The sequence below is a fragment of the Pleurotus ostreatus genome (genome assembly GCF_014466165.1).
Source record: "Pleurotus ostreatus strain PC9 chromosome Unknown scaffold_9, whole genome shotgun sequence".
NCBI lineage: Eukaryota > Fungi > Basidiomycota > Agaricomycetes > Agaricales > Pleurotaceae > Pleurotus > Pleurotus ostreatus.
Window position 1 is genome coordinate 734,904 of NW_023503164.1, and position 16,028 is coordinate 750,931.

A 16,028-nucleotide genomic window follows, 5' to 3' on the forward strand; every position below is an offset into this window, starting at 1 on the left:
TAGTTCGATAACAGACAGGTGCTTCGACCGTGCGGAAATTAGACGGCGCACGCGGAGTCTACATTGACAGAGCAGTGTAAGTACTCATTGAATTATACCTATGGGAGTAAGTGGTGGACATGCATGACACAATTGTGAATGGGGGGTGGTCCCGTGCGCACAGGGTGGGATGGTGCCGTATACCCACAAGGACAAGAAAAGCAGGGCTACAGCTACCCACGCACCTCGTGTGGGAGTCTAGCAGAACTCAATAGATCATAAACGGTATGGTAGCACGGTGCGGGACGATAGCTGTGTAACTGCCGCGTTTCATAGCCTCACGAGGACTCAAGCCGAAGAAATATGACCTCCGCCTGACCGTAGCCAAGAGAACTGACAAAGTAGTCATCGAAGTCGCGGTGAGTAAATTCTCTCAACCATATCACATATCATGGTTCGTCTTCTGAAGTAAGAAGTTCCCCACTGACCGTTACGGCTAGCCGTTGTGTGCGTGAGGTCTGTATTCCAATGTGAGAAATCGCGTATCTGCAGAAGATAGATGCTCACTACCTCGGTACTGTCGCCATTGCTTTGCCATCAAGTCTCCTAGTAAGCGGGGCACCGGCATTGAAGAAATCTGTAATACAGCCATCCGGGATGTGCAAAACTGCTATGCCGGCCTCATCCTTGATTAATCCTGCCAAGATGTCCACGGTAGTGACGGCAGACGAAGGGCAAGCTGCGGTCTCTTCCCTAGCCACGATCACGGACCATTTCACTGATGAACATTCAGAGCTCCCGCAAATTACCTAGTACCAAAGGTTGGGTCGTTCTTTTGACTGCCGCTGGTTATTTCTGGACGCGAAGTATTCAAATGTTATCGCCGGCGCCCATGTCCCGTGGAAGACGAACAGGCGATTCGGTTGCCGAAATCAAGGAGATCTGAGAATAGTTGCATCATGAACTTAATTTTCCAGAGACAGAAGAAAGCGACCAGATGGGCGCGAAGGAGGCACAGGGGAATTCCGTTCCTCCTTCGAGACGATCGGAGAATTGTTCCGCATCAAGCAGTGTGGTGGAAAGACTTTGTCGTTTCCCATAGTTCGGTGTCTGCGAACAGGTGTTTCCATTCTGGCCTCCCTCGAGATGGCTAGCTGCAACGGGTGACGGTAGAAGCAGGTGCAGAGGTGCGAGAAGCCGCTGTGAAACGCGACGTTCGGACGTTCTATCGTGAAGCTAGATGAGGTCCGGCTACTCACTTGCAGGCTAGATTCGAGTGAAAGCATGCTATGATGCGACTTCTGATGACGCAAGGGGACGACCGTCGGCCGGTGGGCGAAAAGGTACGCTCAAGGGACACCGCGAAAGTGACACAGAAGCAGATGCATTAATGTCCAGCAGGAAGGATGCAGGCGAAGTTGAGTGCCAGCAGAGAACCCAGGCGTGACCCGATATATCCGGGAGCGGTAAGAAGCGCTGCGATGAGGTCCAAGGTCGATGTGGAAGAAGCGGCCGAGTTTGTAGCGATATCTTTCTGCCTGTGAACTACCCGGGAAAGAACCTGTCGTATTTTGATATGTTCGACCCCGTGGCAAGAATTGGATTCTGTGGATACTTCCCTATACCTGGACAGTGCGTCGTGTGGTATTTACGGCATCGCCCGTCTTGCAAGAATTTCCGCTCACGGTGCCGGTCGTGACGAAGATGCGTATGATAGTTGACAGTAGTAAACGATAAGGATTGAGTGGCGTGGGCTCGCGAGGCATGGGCGATTGGCCTGTGAGGCCACGATGCGATATACGGGCGAGCACAGCTTGTGATTGCCCTTTCAAGCCCTCGAGAAAGGACTGAGAAAGCAAGTCGTCCTCGGGAGAGATTAGTCCTTTTGGCATTTTGGGCTGGTTTTGGAGAAGGGCCAGAACTAGCGTTTCGCGGTGGATATAGCATACCTGTCTCGCATGGGAATGATCCCTATTTCTGTGTGAGGCGATGCCAGACTATGTACGTGGGGAAGTGGTGAGCGAATGAATGGTGAATTGGGAGAAGGTGCGGGGGTATTAGCGATCCCTGTGAAAGGAAATCTGAATCGCGCAAATGGATCCATGAGTGGGGGTGCTGAAACGAGCGAGGCTGGCAGTGATCCTCATCATCATACCGACATGGACGGTGATGGGCGAAGAGATATGGGCGAGCAGTGATTGCTTTAATGATATCTATCTCATCGAATCTGAGCTGACAGGTCGAGCAGGGTGAGTGAGAACACGTCGCTTACCGCCTGGAGATCCACAGACGAATATCCAGCACCGTATGTAAATCTCAACGGTCCGAAGGAGCTGGGTGTGGTTCACCGTGACCCTCAGCCGAACCAAGCTCGGCCTTTAAATTCGATTGCCGCATTCGCAGGTGCGGTATATAAACCTCCGTTCGGACTTGTATAAAATCCCCAATCGTGTTCCCAGTCAGCACTCTTCTCCCTTTCCCCTTTGCTCTCTCATGGCCACTTTCCATCTCAGGCCAGTCTCAGACAATTCCCCGTCTCCATCGCCAAGCGCCTCAACAACGCCGCCAGGCGACCACAGCCCCGCTTCGTTCAAGGGTCGTCCAGGAATGCTACCCTCCCCGACATCCAATGCAGCTGCAGGGGGCAGAGGAGTGCGCAGACCACTGTCGCCCAGTTCTCTGAGAGGTACGCTTTAGAGTCCTCTTTCACTTGCAACGCACTTCTCATGTGTTCTTTTCCCAGACGTCGATCTCACTCCTCATTCGTCCGATCCGCCACTCAGAAAGTACCCGGCACCACCCACAGGACATGATCTTATGGCCATGTTCCCCCCACCACCGCCCGACTTGTTCCCTGAAATGAGACCAGGGCCGACGAGCGGCTTCTTTCAGCGACAGGAGCGCGCGTTTTTTGCTCAGGCTGGGAAGGAGATAGTCCGTGTGCGTGTAGAAGTCGATATATCAGACCTCGATCCTGCGTCCTCAGCGAAGATGAGAGCACCGGCGCGCGAACAGTCCGCTCCACCGAGACCGTGGCCGCAGCAACAGCTTCACCCTGCGCCTACAGCCTCAGCCTCATCAGGCCCAGGCGCTCCGGGTCCAAACTCACATGCCTCTCCATCACAATCATCGTCTTCTCTGCCATACCCACCACAAAACATGCGATCCGGCAGGCAGAACGTTCCGATGACATCCACTCCTCTGTTCCCATCTCCTCATTCGCAGCACTCGCAGCCGCCACCTAATCTCCATCCTCCTCCAACATTGCATCACCCAACACTTGGTTTGCGTACTCCCGGTCAAGAAAATGGACCCAACGCTACACCCAAACAGGAATTCCCTTCGGAAGAGTATCGCGAAGACCCAGATGAGGCGTGGCGGCGGCCGATGCCTTACGCCGAGAGGAGACGGGCTGGGAAGCACACGAGACGTGTTATCGTCAAGAACTGAACATTCCTTTGCCGGTGAGTAGATCACCTCCGTGACGTGCGTTTCGAATTATTGATTCAGGACTACTCGCTTCAGCTATAGGGTCCTCTCGCCCATTCTTGTCTCTTGTCGCTGCCATGATGTCTGAATTCGCTTGGCACGTTGTATGTATTTTTGTCGCATCGCATCTCTTGCTTTCCTGTCTCGGCGTCTCCGTCTTGGATCTTCAGACACGGTGGCGAATACGTATAGTAAAGTAAACCGATGTTCTTACGTCCTCCAGTACGTGCTCTCCCATCCACTTGAAGATGATAATTCGTATATAATTCATGTAATTCTTTACCGCATTTTCTAAACCAGGCTAGATGTCACGCCAATGGGTAGTTTGCCATTAGACCGATCTGCGAATCAGTTGCTGTGTCCCAGGTCAGTCAGATCATTCCACCAGTGATCATGATCGATGATTTCCGTTTCCGGGCCCTCGGTTTCACCCGGATCTCAGGCCCTTCTCTAGTTTCGGCACTATCTCCTTTTATAATTCAGCCTTGACTGAAGATGGAGGTGCAGGGGGACAGAGGGACCGATGAAAGCTATCTGCTTCCGCTTCGGTGCCTTGGTTTTGCCCACCAGAGCAGTTCGGCTAGCCGTGTTCTCGTGTCCAAATTGTTCCGGAAAGGCCGCTTGCTTGAAGAGCTTTGCCTTTGTCCCATGACTCAGAAAAGAGGGCACAACGGGGGATTTCTTACCCTGTAATTACAGTGCATCGTGCATCTCTTCGTCTTCCTGCGCTCCATTTCACTGCTTGTATAATAGGGTCCTAACAGGAGCTCTCACCTACTACCCGCGTCATGTACGATCGTTCATCACGATGTGCTGTTATGCTTGCTGTTTCCCAAGCTTCGCAGCGGTGCCTTGGAGTGCCTTAGTAGTACGCCTACTTCTAAGATTGTTACATAGGAAAAGGGACGCTTTGACACGACTCTGGTTCTAAGCTTAGCATGGATGTGACGACGCACTGGTGTCTTCTTCATCGCATCCTCGCTCTTCTCGACGTTTGAGGAGATATTGCCCACGGAGGACAAATAACTAGCGCACCTGCCCTGCTGATATCACCGACGGTTGAACTTCGATGTTTCTGGGATAGATCCGCTGCACACATACAATTGCAATAGTACCTCATTTATAGCTGACGCAAGCACAGGACTCACTCACTCCTCTACCATTGGCTAGCTGTAGCAGTTAGTTCGGAACGGCTTGGCGCATTACCGGCTGACGATTGGCTTCTCGGTAGATTTGGTAACTTATGGGAGAAGCGCTCTAGACCTCCAAGTCCACATGTTGAGGCTGCGTGGGGTGCATCTAAAGGGTACGATCACGAAGCGTGCTGGAAAAGGAAAAGAGTACTTCATGTCCTGCCGCTGGAAGAATCGGCGTTCCCTTTCACTATTATGTAGGCTTCCGTTGGTCCAACGTACGAATCTACTCCGGGAACTTGAACGACTCTTCCAGAGTTAATTTGCTGGTGCTGTAATAGATCAAATACGTAGAGCCTACGCCGTAAGCACTCCACGTTTACATGGATTGCAATACGCCGTGACCCAGCGTGGCTCCCCTTGAGTCAACTTGAACGGGTTTGAGTCGATCGTGTGCATTCGATTATGATGAAGTCGGGTAGCCTCGTGGAGAAACCCTGGGTATAGCCTGAGGGCCACGGCGGTGCCTACATTAATATGCCTGAGAAGCAGCCAACAAAGGATAATCCAAGTTTAGGCTGTATCACCACAATCTTAGCTGTGAACGTGTTAGAGACTTTGGTGACGAGATTCATACATACAAATACGATACTTACGAGACCGATCGTGATGGGCGACCTTCCAGCTCGCACCACATCGACTATACATTTATACCTTGTCGGTCTGATGATGGATGTGTCCCCCGTTCGCAGAATGAACTCCTGAGCGTAGCCACCAGCCGATGGAGGGGGTCCCGGTCATTAATTGCTTTACATGATCTTGTGATGAACCCAGAAACGTGGTACTCAAGTCTTGAGCTTGTGCCATCATGCTTCCATAACGGGGGAACAGATGGTGTAATCCCATAATATCCGCCTTACATCAGGTATCAGTTAGAGGGGGGTTCAAAGGGGCTGTCAGCGAAACTTGCGCCTTACTTTGTGAAGGCACCAATTTGGCTACACGCCGCACCGCACCATCAGCGCCAACTGTCTGAGGGTTGTATGTAGCGAAGGTTGATGACGACTGCCGGTTATAATATTACTTGACTGTCGGCGGTCGCAGCGACCTATATCCGTAAGATTAAGATGCGGTTACCACCGGGATCCCTGTGAGATGGATATAAGATGAACCCACGATGCCTGACATGTCACGTCATTCCGAGGCGACATCAACACTTGTGCGGGCGAGCAAAGTGGGGATAGACGCGCTAAAGCCACAGAGGGTGCCTTTTCAAGGATCCAAGCGATACGAGGCGATACGCAGTACGGCGGCCTACCACGGCTCACAGTCGGATACATAGAGCTCGATTAGGTTTGAATTGTATATGCTGAAGTCCAGACCAGCTAGAAACCGTACCGGAGGGCAGCGTTCGACGTGATCCGATTGACATGACGCTGGGCGACAATTCTGTCCGAGCGTTCTCAATAGATGGAAGTCAAGAACGCTTCCAATATTGTGTTCATGCGCAGACACGCGTGCCAAAGCCTTGATGACAGCTATACATGCAGGACCACGAGGGGATTCGGCCGCATGAACGCCATGATCGACAAGGCGTATGTCATAGACATTTCGCATAGTATTTCTTCCCGAATGATCGCAGGTCACAAGAATATAACGGTGTGAGCCAATGAGAAACCCGTATCGGATACATGTCCCGCTCGTGGCAACAGTTGGTTTGAACAATTAACCCTTGGGACAAAATGGCTATAGGTGGAGCCAATCTACGGCAAAGGATCCAAGGGCCGATGTTAAGGAGCTTTTGGACATCTTGGGTCGATCAGTCATCGAGAGAGTTGGTCGCGAGAAAACCTGTGGACTTCGAGTCGGAGTTCACTAAGTTCAATTTCCAACTCAGCGGCTCCCTTTAGCGCCTAACGTATGCCGTGAACAAGCGCTCGTTACAGCTTGCCATCACCATCACTCTCGTCTAGCTCGCACATCGACACATCTATACAGTACAACGCTTTCAGTCATAAGGATAGATCATCTAATAGTAAAAACCTTGGCCCTCGCTTGCCTGGTTTTTGTATACCTGGTGAATCCACTACTTGCTAGTTCTAGCCATTTGAATTGACCTCTCTCGACTTCGGAATCTGGCACGTGCGGACAAAACTCGCGATATTACTTGCTATACCACCCCTGTCTGTACTACATCGCCCTGCGCCCGCTCTCGCAGAGTATTAAATTCAAGTTCAAAGCATCAATGGAGGATCAGATCGCTCAATTCTGCGGCGTTACTGGGGCATCGTGAGTGGTTGTGTTAGTTGGCCGAGGGCAACGATCTCGTAACCCTAAGATACCTTGGCCGCACAGCACTAGGGATGCTCGCAAATTCCTAGAGAAATACAAGCGTGTTGACATTGCCATCGATGCATACTACAACGACCCGAATGCTTTCTCCGGTGGCTCGAGACGGAATAACGATTCATCGGGCCCATCCACCAGTAAGCTCAACAGCTTGTTTGACAAATACAAGGGTGCGCTTGGATATGACTCGGGAATACTATATGCCTTGAATAAATCCAATACCAGATCCTGATGGACCTGAGATCACCATCGATGGTACGATCAAGTTGTGCGAAGACCTGCAAGTTGACCCAGAAGATGTGGTGATGCTCGCCGTCGCATATGAACTGAAATCCCCGCGAATCGGTCAGTGGAACAAGAAGGGGTGGACAGATGGTTGGAAAAACCTAGGGTCAGTCGCTATGGTTCTGATTCTCTCGACGGCGATCTATAATTGTTGGTGGTCACTTTTCCTTAGTTGCGACTCAATACCTGGTATGAAGGTGGCTCTAGTACGGTTACGAGACAAGCTTGGCTCCGATCCTGGCTACTTCCAAAAGGTATACAATCATACGTTCGACTTTGCCCGCACGGAAGGCCAGCGGAGTCTTGGTAAGCATCTGTTTCTACGTCCTGAATAATGTTAGCCACCGGTTCGCCTGACCGTATGACGGCGTGGGTTGACAGGCATCGATACAGCCCAAGCGTTCTGGAGTCTGCTTCTGCCGCATGGCTTACAGGGCGGTGCACTCGCCCACATCAGATCAAGGGACAAAGACGAAGATGTCGACATGGTTGAGGAAGAAGGGTGGAAAGATGATTACAACCAGTGGTGGTTTGACTTCTTGACTGAGAAGGGCGGGAAAGGAATTAGTAAAGACACTTGGATCATGGTGAGTCTGCCATTGCACTCCTGATGGCAAACGCCGACAACTGGACAGTTCCTCGACTTTGTCCGTACTATCGACTCAAAGTTCACCAAGTATGATATGGAAGGTAAGCTATTTATAAAAGATGGTACTCTTTATGCTATGAGATCTAACAACCGCCAGCTGCTTGGCCGTCGACCATCGACGATTTTGTGGAGTGGGCAAAGCAACGGATTTCTTCCTGAACTTGATTGCCATAGGGACCTAGCCATAAGCCCGTGTATTTCTCTTCAACTTCCATCTCGACAATAGACATTCAAATATCTCGGCGACTTGAGTATCACTTTGCGCGGCCGTCGGTCTGATTCGGGGGTGACTTCACCTTGGGAATACACAGTACTCTAGACTGCTGGAAGCTGGCAGCATCACGTCTGGACGACACCAGAACCAGGGGATATAACACGGCTGTAACTTACATTCCCCAGATGATGCGCAGTGGACAGTAAGACTTTCCGACGATACCGTAAGGAGCTGCGGCGGCTGAACACCCAACTTCCAGCGTACACATTACGGCACCCTGATTCAATCTCCATGAAGATAACGACAGTGAGAACATCGCAAGGGAGTAAGGGTTGTTTCCATGAAGACCTCCTTTTGATGACGGTTCGCTTCTCTCCACACATGCCCAACTTGGTCCAGCTGCTGAAACGAACCGACCAGGGGTCTCCAACGTATCGTATGATACGTGCGTTGCCTGCATTATATCTGTCCCTGTCTGGTAACTGGAAGCAATGCAGACCTGGCAGGACCTGCCATAATTCAGAAACGTGGGATTGACAACTCGAATTCGATGTTCCAAAATGACGAAACTATCTAGATCTATACTGAGATGCAAGGCGCTATAGTAATACTGGAGCAAAAGTGGTGCAAGGAAGCGGTACGTACATGCACGCAGGCATAAATGATTGACGACTATTCAGCGGGCCAACGGGAAAGGTGGCATACCCGGGAGGTGATTCTCGTTTCTTGACAGACCACCAACTTGTAACACACACGAAAGCGTAATTTTTGGGGCTGCGTGAGTATCTCGCTCTTCGTGCAAACGGCAAGCGCCGCGTGAGGGTTGCAAGATGCTGGGACTCTACTAGATGGGTATGTGGTATGGCATCGTAAGCACCGTGTTCTACCATAGGATTCCAGAGATAGGTACGATCGGCAAGAAGTAAGCCGAACGACGTCCTCTACCTTGATAACGACCTGTGTTTCATCGGTCCTCATTCAGCGGCGGGGCGCATGGCAGCGGGAATATTTCAATTCAAAACTCACGGTTTTCGGCGGTAATTCGCATCCTCTTTTCTCTTGGGAAGATGATGCTGGGTTGCGATCATGATCGGTACTTCTGGGCGACACTTCTCATTTCGTGGCTTAAATTAAGACAATAGGGAAATTCAACGGGGTGTTGACCGTGGGCCTTGACTTGGTTTGACTTGACGGCGACGTATAAAAACTCCAATCGCGCCGATTGGTTAGCATTCAGGGAAATGGTGATTTTGGAGAAAACTTCCATTGTAAATCAGTACCTGGTAGCAAAGCCAACGCCCCGTGCAGGTCGATTTTTGAATGTCCCCAGTCTACTTAAACCGTGAAGAAGTAAAACAAATTCTAGGATTGGAGGGATCGTATTTTCGGTAGCATAGTTCGACTGCAGGCGCCCTTGGGAACGATATATCTCCAATTTGCTGCATGTCGACTTGGGCGTACTAGTGCTAACGGCAGGGAGATACGCAAGGGAAGTTTAAAGCCATCCCATTGGTCTTGTCTGCAGTCCGAGGGCTTAGTGCTCGCCGGGGGCGATTTTATGTCAAGACTCTTGGAAACGGATAGATTCAGCCGGTGCCTGTTCGCTGGGCGAAGGAACATCGGTTGTCAATGTCACAACGCGATCCGAAGCTGGCACCTTTGCCATACCCGGACATTGTCGTCGAGTCACACGGAGGGGGCGTGGATAAATCTTGAGAGAATGTGAGCACGGAGCCTCAGAGACGAAGACGACTTACGGAGAAAGGTGCTAGATGGAATCAGGATGGTAGTGGTTCAGCGCCGACAATTGCTGTCAGAGCAGGTAGAAACGCTGTGTCGCTGATGACAGTCATACGAGGTCCTGAGTTAGAGGCAGCTATAGCGGCCATGACTTTCATGGCGTCACTACAGTCTATCTTCAATCAATGCTCGCTGGTCCGCTTGGCCACAAACCGTTTGTCCAAGCGTACAATCATGCGCTTGGTATCATCGCACCACCACATAACGTCAAGTGTAGCGCCGGCCATGGTCATTCCATGATTTGAGGCCACTGATTCCTGAATTGCCTGGCGAAGTGACAAAACGTCTACAGAAGTGCCTGGATGGGAGGATGCAGCGAGTAGAAGATAGTGCCAGTTTGCCTGTATCACAGACGAAGTTCGCCTTCCGCCTCGCTTCATCGTTTGTTGTGGTGGCTCGAAATTGAAGTAGTCACTGCAGTTAACTCAATTCCCAGTGAGAACAACGTGGGAACTAGGACTTCCATATTGCGTAATTACCAAGGCCGTTCTCAGCACTCTCTGCAGTTGGAATGACCTGAGTGTCCTTAACGAAGCTTGTCGGCCAAATCACTCTATCTAGATATCGCGGTACGGCGGGGTCATGGACCAGCAAATTGGGAAGCAGTCTCCAAGAACTTGCTGCGGCGTCATTCAGGAGACGAAGTATCAAGTTCGAGAAAAGCGTGCGCAGCGGGAAGGTCCTCAGTCATGGATCGCGTTGAAGTTGACGATATTTGTCGCGATTGGGATCATGGGATATGCTGCGTATGTCTACATCGGGCGATTCTGTGTCCCCATGATCAGAGGGGACCCGGATGCGTTGGGCAGTCGGGCATTAGCCAGTGAGTGAGTTCTGGGATGTTGTGAACAGACATGTTAACGGAGGCAGTCGTATTTCTCGTGATATTCTCTATATTCTACCTGATGATGATCTGGACGTATGAGAAGGTCAATTCAAACCCACCTTTGCTAGGGCTTTGGTTGCTAACTTCTTGACTAGGCCATCATAACGCCTCCAGGGTTCGCCAAAGATGTGTGTTGCAATATTCCTCGATCGTGTTTCTGCGAATGCTGACACTTTTTAGCACGTTCCACGGTCGGTGCAGCCACTGTTCTCCCAGCCTCCGCCTGTGGCCCCTCTAGATGGGATTGTTGGGCACCAGTACGAAGCTAGCATACCCACCTTTCCCCTCCCCACAGACACAAGCCCGTCGACGCGGTCTGGAACAGGTAGAACCCACCGCACCAACACCCGCAGCTCTCTTACCCACGCCACATCGCCGCCAATGCCACCGCCTCTCCCTCGAACTCATTCACAGCGTAGCCATCATTCTGCGCCCGCGACTCACTCTTCGCAAGGTGTACCGGATGATATTCATGCCCCTCCTGTGTCCGTGTCTTCCCCTTACGAGTCCAGTGAAAATACCAATGAACGCATGACCCCCACGACTCACGAACCTCGCAGGAGACGTCGGGACAGCAATGAGGATGGTCTACCACCCCTAATGTACTCTAGACATCCGCGTACCACCCCCATATTACTTCCAGAATACAGATATTGCCAACGCGATCAACTAGTGAAGCCTACAAGGGCTCACCACTGCAGGGCTTGTGGAACAGTGAGCATCCATCTCGTCTGTCGTAATCTATCGTGCTTACGGAATATAGTGCGTCTTGAAGTATGATCATCATTGCCCTTGTGAGTCTTTTGAATCTCGTAAACAATCAAACTCAAAATATCCAAGGGATTGGGCAATGTGTGGGTGCTCGCAATGAGAAGGTAATCATTTCGTCATCTTCGATGGCCATCGCGCTAAAGTTGTCGCTATTCTCAGTTTTTCATGAACTTCCTTGAATGGGCAGTGATCTGTTGCTCGTGGTTGTTCTCCACTCTCCTGGGGCTGAATGTCAAAGCCCACGGTGACATTGATCCACAACATATTGTCATAATCGCTCTGTAAGTTACAGATCGCGATTTCATGGACCTTGCTTCGAACTGACCTTGCCTAGCTCAGGCTTATTCCTGCTTTTCTGTGCAGCCATGCTGATTTCCCACTTTCGTCTGATTCTCCTTAATCAGACGACCGTGGAGTCGCTTCGATCCCAATACATGAAAGAGCGAGAAGATCGAGTGTTATCAAGGCTGCACCACTGGTGGGAATTTAGGTGAGGTAGTTCTGGTGGTGAAGAGATTGTTCTACGTCGCTAATGTGAGCTCAACCTGTTGCCGAACTTTTGTTTGCACATGGCTTGCGTGCTTCTATCTTTGACGGTACCCTCTCCTCCTTTGTCGATGATGGACGTCCGGAATCCAACCGTGGCCGAACCGAACCGATTCGCCCTCGTTTTTCTTTCTCAACTTCATCTCCGCGTGTCTATCTCACTACGTTCATTCGGCTTTACCGTTTCGAATCTTCTCGCGAATGCTTCGAACCTCTCGCACTCAGGGCGAAACACCGAACCAAGAAGCAATGGGATAGCGAGTGGGGCAGGATAGATTACGAGGGCAATATATGGTCTCTGGGAAGCCTGAGGGCTAATTGGGAAGCGGTTATGGGTCAGAAGTGGTATGAATGGATCCGTGAGTGCCAAGTTTATATTCTCTGATCACTTTCTCTGTTATATTTGCCTAGCACGCGCTCCCCGCGATTGCTTGCGATTGTGTCCCGAGCAGGACGACTTCTGTTATCAGCTAGGAGCAGATGGCTGGGTGTTCTCGTGCCGACAGTCTCACAACGCCATTCTTGGCTATAGTAGACATGCCACATGACCGTTGACCCATTCGATTCGGTGTAGGTCGCACATCACTCAGGCGCTGCTTATCTTGTGGTGGGCTTCTGCAACGCAGTGGAGTCTCTCACATGTCTCTCTCCATCTTGGCCAAGCGTTCTCGCTAGTTGGTCGGGCAAGAATCATATTTAGCTGTCAAGGTCGTTGCAAAGCGACTATTGACATTCATTTTCTTGCCATGTTCCGGTATCAGTCACTCATGCAATTTCCCCTCCCTGATAGTGCCCATCGGACGCAGCTCAGGTGATGGGCTATCATATCCTGTCAATCCTCGATTTGATCAGCAAGGGCGGTGGCGCAGACGGATAGAGTGGCCGAAGGAGCTCCAGGGGACGTAGGTTGTCTCTGTACAGTGCTTGTTGTCTATGATAGTGCTATTTTTACTGGACATTATTATTATACGAGGAACATTCACGATTTTCATCAAGCGACCTAATGGAGTGACGCTATTCCAGTCGGCTTTGTCGCCTTCGGCGTGGTAGCGGAGTAGCAATGGAACATGGAAGTCGCTGCGACAACGACGGGCGGAGCCTAGAGGCCTAGAGGGGGTGTGACACCTCGGATTAGATATAACGGGCGTTACGGTATTGGCTTCCTGCTCTTCTTCACCAACCACCACAATCCCCACAGAAGAGCTCACCAATCAGCGGACCCTCATTTATAATTTAGCATGGCACCTGCAGCTATTCCCAGTTCTGAGTCCAATGGAACTCATGAAGTTCACGCTTTGAAGAAGCAACCTACTCATTCTACACCAAGGCTCACATCTGCAGATGTGATCCAAATGGAACACCGGTATGGGGCACACAAGTGAGTTAATTCTATCTCGATTTCCTGCTACCACAAAGGTGTCGACGACGATGCCTGCGTTCCCCGTAAACAGCCCCTAAAGCAAGCGAGACCAGTCAAAGACAGTCGACCTTCAGGTGGTAGACGGACGGAAGGTGGTGTTTCATGGGAGCAAGTGGGGTGATGATCTTAACTCGTCATTCGCTTTCTCGTCTTCGTCCTTTAATACATGTACTGATTGTGCGCTCTTTCTGCTGTTAGTTACCACCCATTGCCTGTAGTCTTTGACTCCGCGAAGGGATCAAAGTGAGTTTCTTTGATCCGTGCCCACCCTGGCGCCCCGTGCAGCGCTTGTGTCGTTCGTGTCACTCATGGGTTCATTTCACAGGGTTTGGGATCCAGAGGGCAAGGAATACATTGACATGCTCTCAGCGTACTCGTACGTGCCGTCTTCTGCGGGGGTCGCTCGCCGTGTACTTATTCCGTGGCGATATAAATAGCGCAGTAAACCAGGTCCGCCCACCTTATTTCCTCAGGTTACTTCCACCGAGTTGCTTATTTCTGTGCTTCTCCGCAGGGACATTGTCATCCAAAGATTGTTGCAACACTGATAGAACAATCGCAGAAGCTGACGCTTTCGTCGCGCGCGTTCTATAACTCTGTGTTTGGCCAGTTTGCCCAGCAAATCACAGAGATGTTTGGCTATGACATGGTCCTTCCGATGAACACCGGTGCTGAAGCCGTGGAAACCGGTGTGAAGTTGGCGAGGAAGTGGGCTTACACCCGCAAGGGGGTTAAGGAAGGCGAAGCCATCGTGCTTAGCGTAGAGGGTAACTTCCATGGCCGCACATTAGGCATAATCAGGTAATTGCACGTCTCGCGAGCTTCTGGTATTGGCGGTTATTAATTCATCCTGTTCGCTCCCAGCATGAGCACTGACCCAGAAAGCCGAGGTGGCTTCGGGCCTTATTTGGACAAGGTTGGGCCCACGTTTGATGACGGCGGGAAGATGAGAACTATCAGATATGGCGAAATATCTGACGTGAGGCGCGCATTGGAGTTATATGGAGACAAAGTTGCCGCATTCCTCGTGGAGCCCATCCAAGGCGAAGCAGGGTGAGTTAGTTCCTATCCTTCGGTGTAAGTTATAATTGACTTTGATCAGAATCGTCGTGCCTCCTGAGGGGTATCTGTCGGAAGTTCATGCCTTGTGTAAGAAGCACAACGTTCTCTTAATCTGCGATGAGATCCAAACCGTCAGTCGCCGTGCACGTCTTCTGGAGAACTAACAACCGACGCCGTCTTATTAGGGCCTCTGCCGAACAGGAAAGATGTTGGCATGTGAGTACGATAACATTAGACCAGACGTCATCCTTTTGGGCAAGGCGCTCTCCGGCGGAGGTACGGATTTTCCGCCCACCATTTCGCACCCCCCGGCTTATCTTCTTTTGTAGTTTACCCCGTCTCGGCCGTTCTTGCCGACAAGGACATCATGCTCTGCATTCAGCCTGGGGAGCACGGAAGTACATACGGAGGGTGAGACTTTTTAAAACGGCGTTTTCAGAGGATCTGATGATTTCATTTATTGCAGAAATCCGCTTGGTTGTGCAGTAGCGATGACGGCATTGCGTGTACTCGTGGACGAACAATTGGCGTCGCGTGCTCAAGTTCTCGGGGAGAGGTTCCGCAATGCCATCACTGCCTTCGAGAGTCCCCTCGTTCAGACTGTAAGAGGGCGAGGGCTGCTTAATGCCGTGGTTATCAACGAAGGTGTAAGCAAGAAGGGCAGGACGGCGTGGCAATTTTGCCTGCTGTTGAAGAGCCGCGGTGTTTTGGCAAAGCCAACTCACGTCAACATGTGAGCAATGCCTTAGTGGGTCATCTAGTGGGGTTTTCTCAATTTTCACCGTGCGTAGCGTCCGCTTTGCTCCTCCTTTGGTCATTTCAGAGGAGGAACTTGATCAAGCGCTAGAGGTAATTAAGCAGGCCCTGGTTGATCTTGATGAGGTAAAACTCCTGTGTCTGTTTTTGCGCGACCAACCGCTGACAGCCATCTATCAGCTCGATGAGATCCCAGGCGAGGTGGACAGTGAAAAGGGACACACCGATACCTTAACCCTTTGATTCACTGTTCAATGGGGGCCCCCAAATTGACGATTGTCGGGCAGCACTAAGTTTATGCAGCGACGCCCTAATGCGCATCGTAATGTAGTACTTACTTTCATGTAGCTTGTAGTACTTTCTATGACCACGCCGTGAGGTTTGTACGAGAATAGAATTGGTGTATTAATAGACATTCATACACGATTCATACTGCTAATGAATATATGTACGGATGTTGAGCACCTCGTAAGGTCGACGTTCATAAAAATAAGAAAGCGGCCGAAATAAATGCACAGTGTTGCTCTCCCCCGGTATTAGCAGCTTCCTTCATCGGTGAAATCACTGCCGATTGGGAAGTGAATAGGTAGGGTAAAATCAGGCGTAGGTAAAGTGTAACGAAGAATGCGAGGAAGCTGGTACAGAAAATGAAACATTCACGGTGTAACGTCCTTCAACGCTTGCGAAGC

General features: G+C 50.8%; 5 protein-coding genes across 5 annotated transcripts; 4 read left to right on the forward strand and 1 right to left on the reverse strand.

The window, feature by feature from the left end:
• Positions 1–2,472: 2,472 nt before the first annotated feature.
• PC9H_011434 (uncharacterized protein) lies at positions 2,473–3,429 on the forward strand (the record flags this gene model as incomplete). The annotated part of the gene is made up of 2 exons (XM_036780918.1): positions 2,473–2,665; positions 2,723–3,429. 2 exons carry the CDS (start codon positions 2,473–2,475, stop codon positions 3,427–3,429), a joined length of 900 nt encoding a protein of 299 aa, XP_036626773.1.
• A 3,417-nt stretch (positions 3,430–6,846) lies between these two features.
• On the forward strand, positions 6,847–8,043 carry DCN1 (Scaffold-type E3 ligase; the record flags this gene model as incomplete). Its single annotated transcript, XM_036780919.1, has 7 exons — positions 6,847–6,890; positions 6,957–7,120; positions 7,176–7,341; positions 7,408–7,541; positions 7,617–7,822; positions 7,871–7,925; positions 7,982–8,043. 7 exons carry the CDS (start codon positions 6,847–6,849, stop codon positions 8,041–8,043), a joined length of 831 nt encoding a protein of 276 aa, XP_036626774.1.
• A 1,833-nt stretch (positions 8,044–9,876) lies between these two features.
• On the reverse strand, positions 9,877–10,125 carry PC9H_011436 (uncharacterized protein; the record flags this gene model as incomplete). The annotated part of the gene is made up of 2 exons (XM_036780920.1): positions 9,877–10,003; positions 10,052–10,125. 2 exons carry the CDS (start codon positions 10,123–10,125, stop codon positions 9,877–9,879), a joined length of 201 nt encoding a protein of 66 aa, XP_036626775.1.
• Positions 10,126–10,630: 505 nt separating this feature from the next.
• Positions 10,631–13,007, forward strand: PFA5 (palmitoyltransferase pfa5; the record flags this gene model as incomplete). The annotated part of the gene is made up of 10 exons (XM_036780921.1): positions 10,631–10,721; positions 10,769–10,827; positions 10,880–10,912; positions 10,965–11,498; positions 11,548–11,578; positions 11,625–11,659; positions 11,715–11,836; positions 11,890–12,045; positions 12,327–12,460; positions 12,892–13,007. The coding sequence occupies 10 exons, from the start codon at positions 10,631–10,633 to the stop codon at positions 13,005–13,007; spliced, it is 1,311 nt and encodes a 436-aa protein (XP_036626776.1).
• Positions 13,008–13,339: 332 nt separating this feature from the next.
• CAR2 (ornithine aminotransferase) lies at positions 13,340–15,582 on the forward strand (the record flags this gene model as incomplete). Its single annotated transcript, XM_036780922.1, has 11 exons — positions 13,340–13,479; positions 13,720–13,764; positions 13,847–13,919; positions 14,036–14,322; positions 14,386–14,574; positions 14,624–14,714; positions 14,769–14,859; positions 14,913–14,994; positions 15,050–15,316; positions 15,375–15,465; positions 15,520–15,582. 11 exons carry the CDS (start codon positions 13,340–13,342, stop codon positions 15,580–15,582), a joined length of 1,419 nt encoding a protein of 472 aa, XP_036626777.1.
• Between the last annotated feature and the right edge of the window lie 446 nt (positions 15,583–16,028).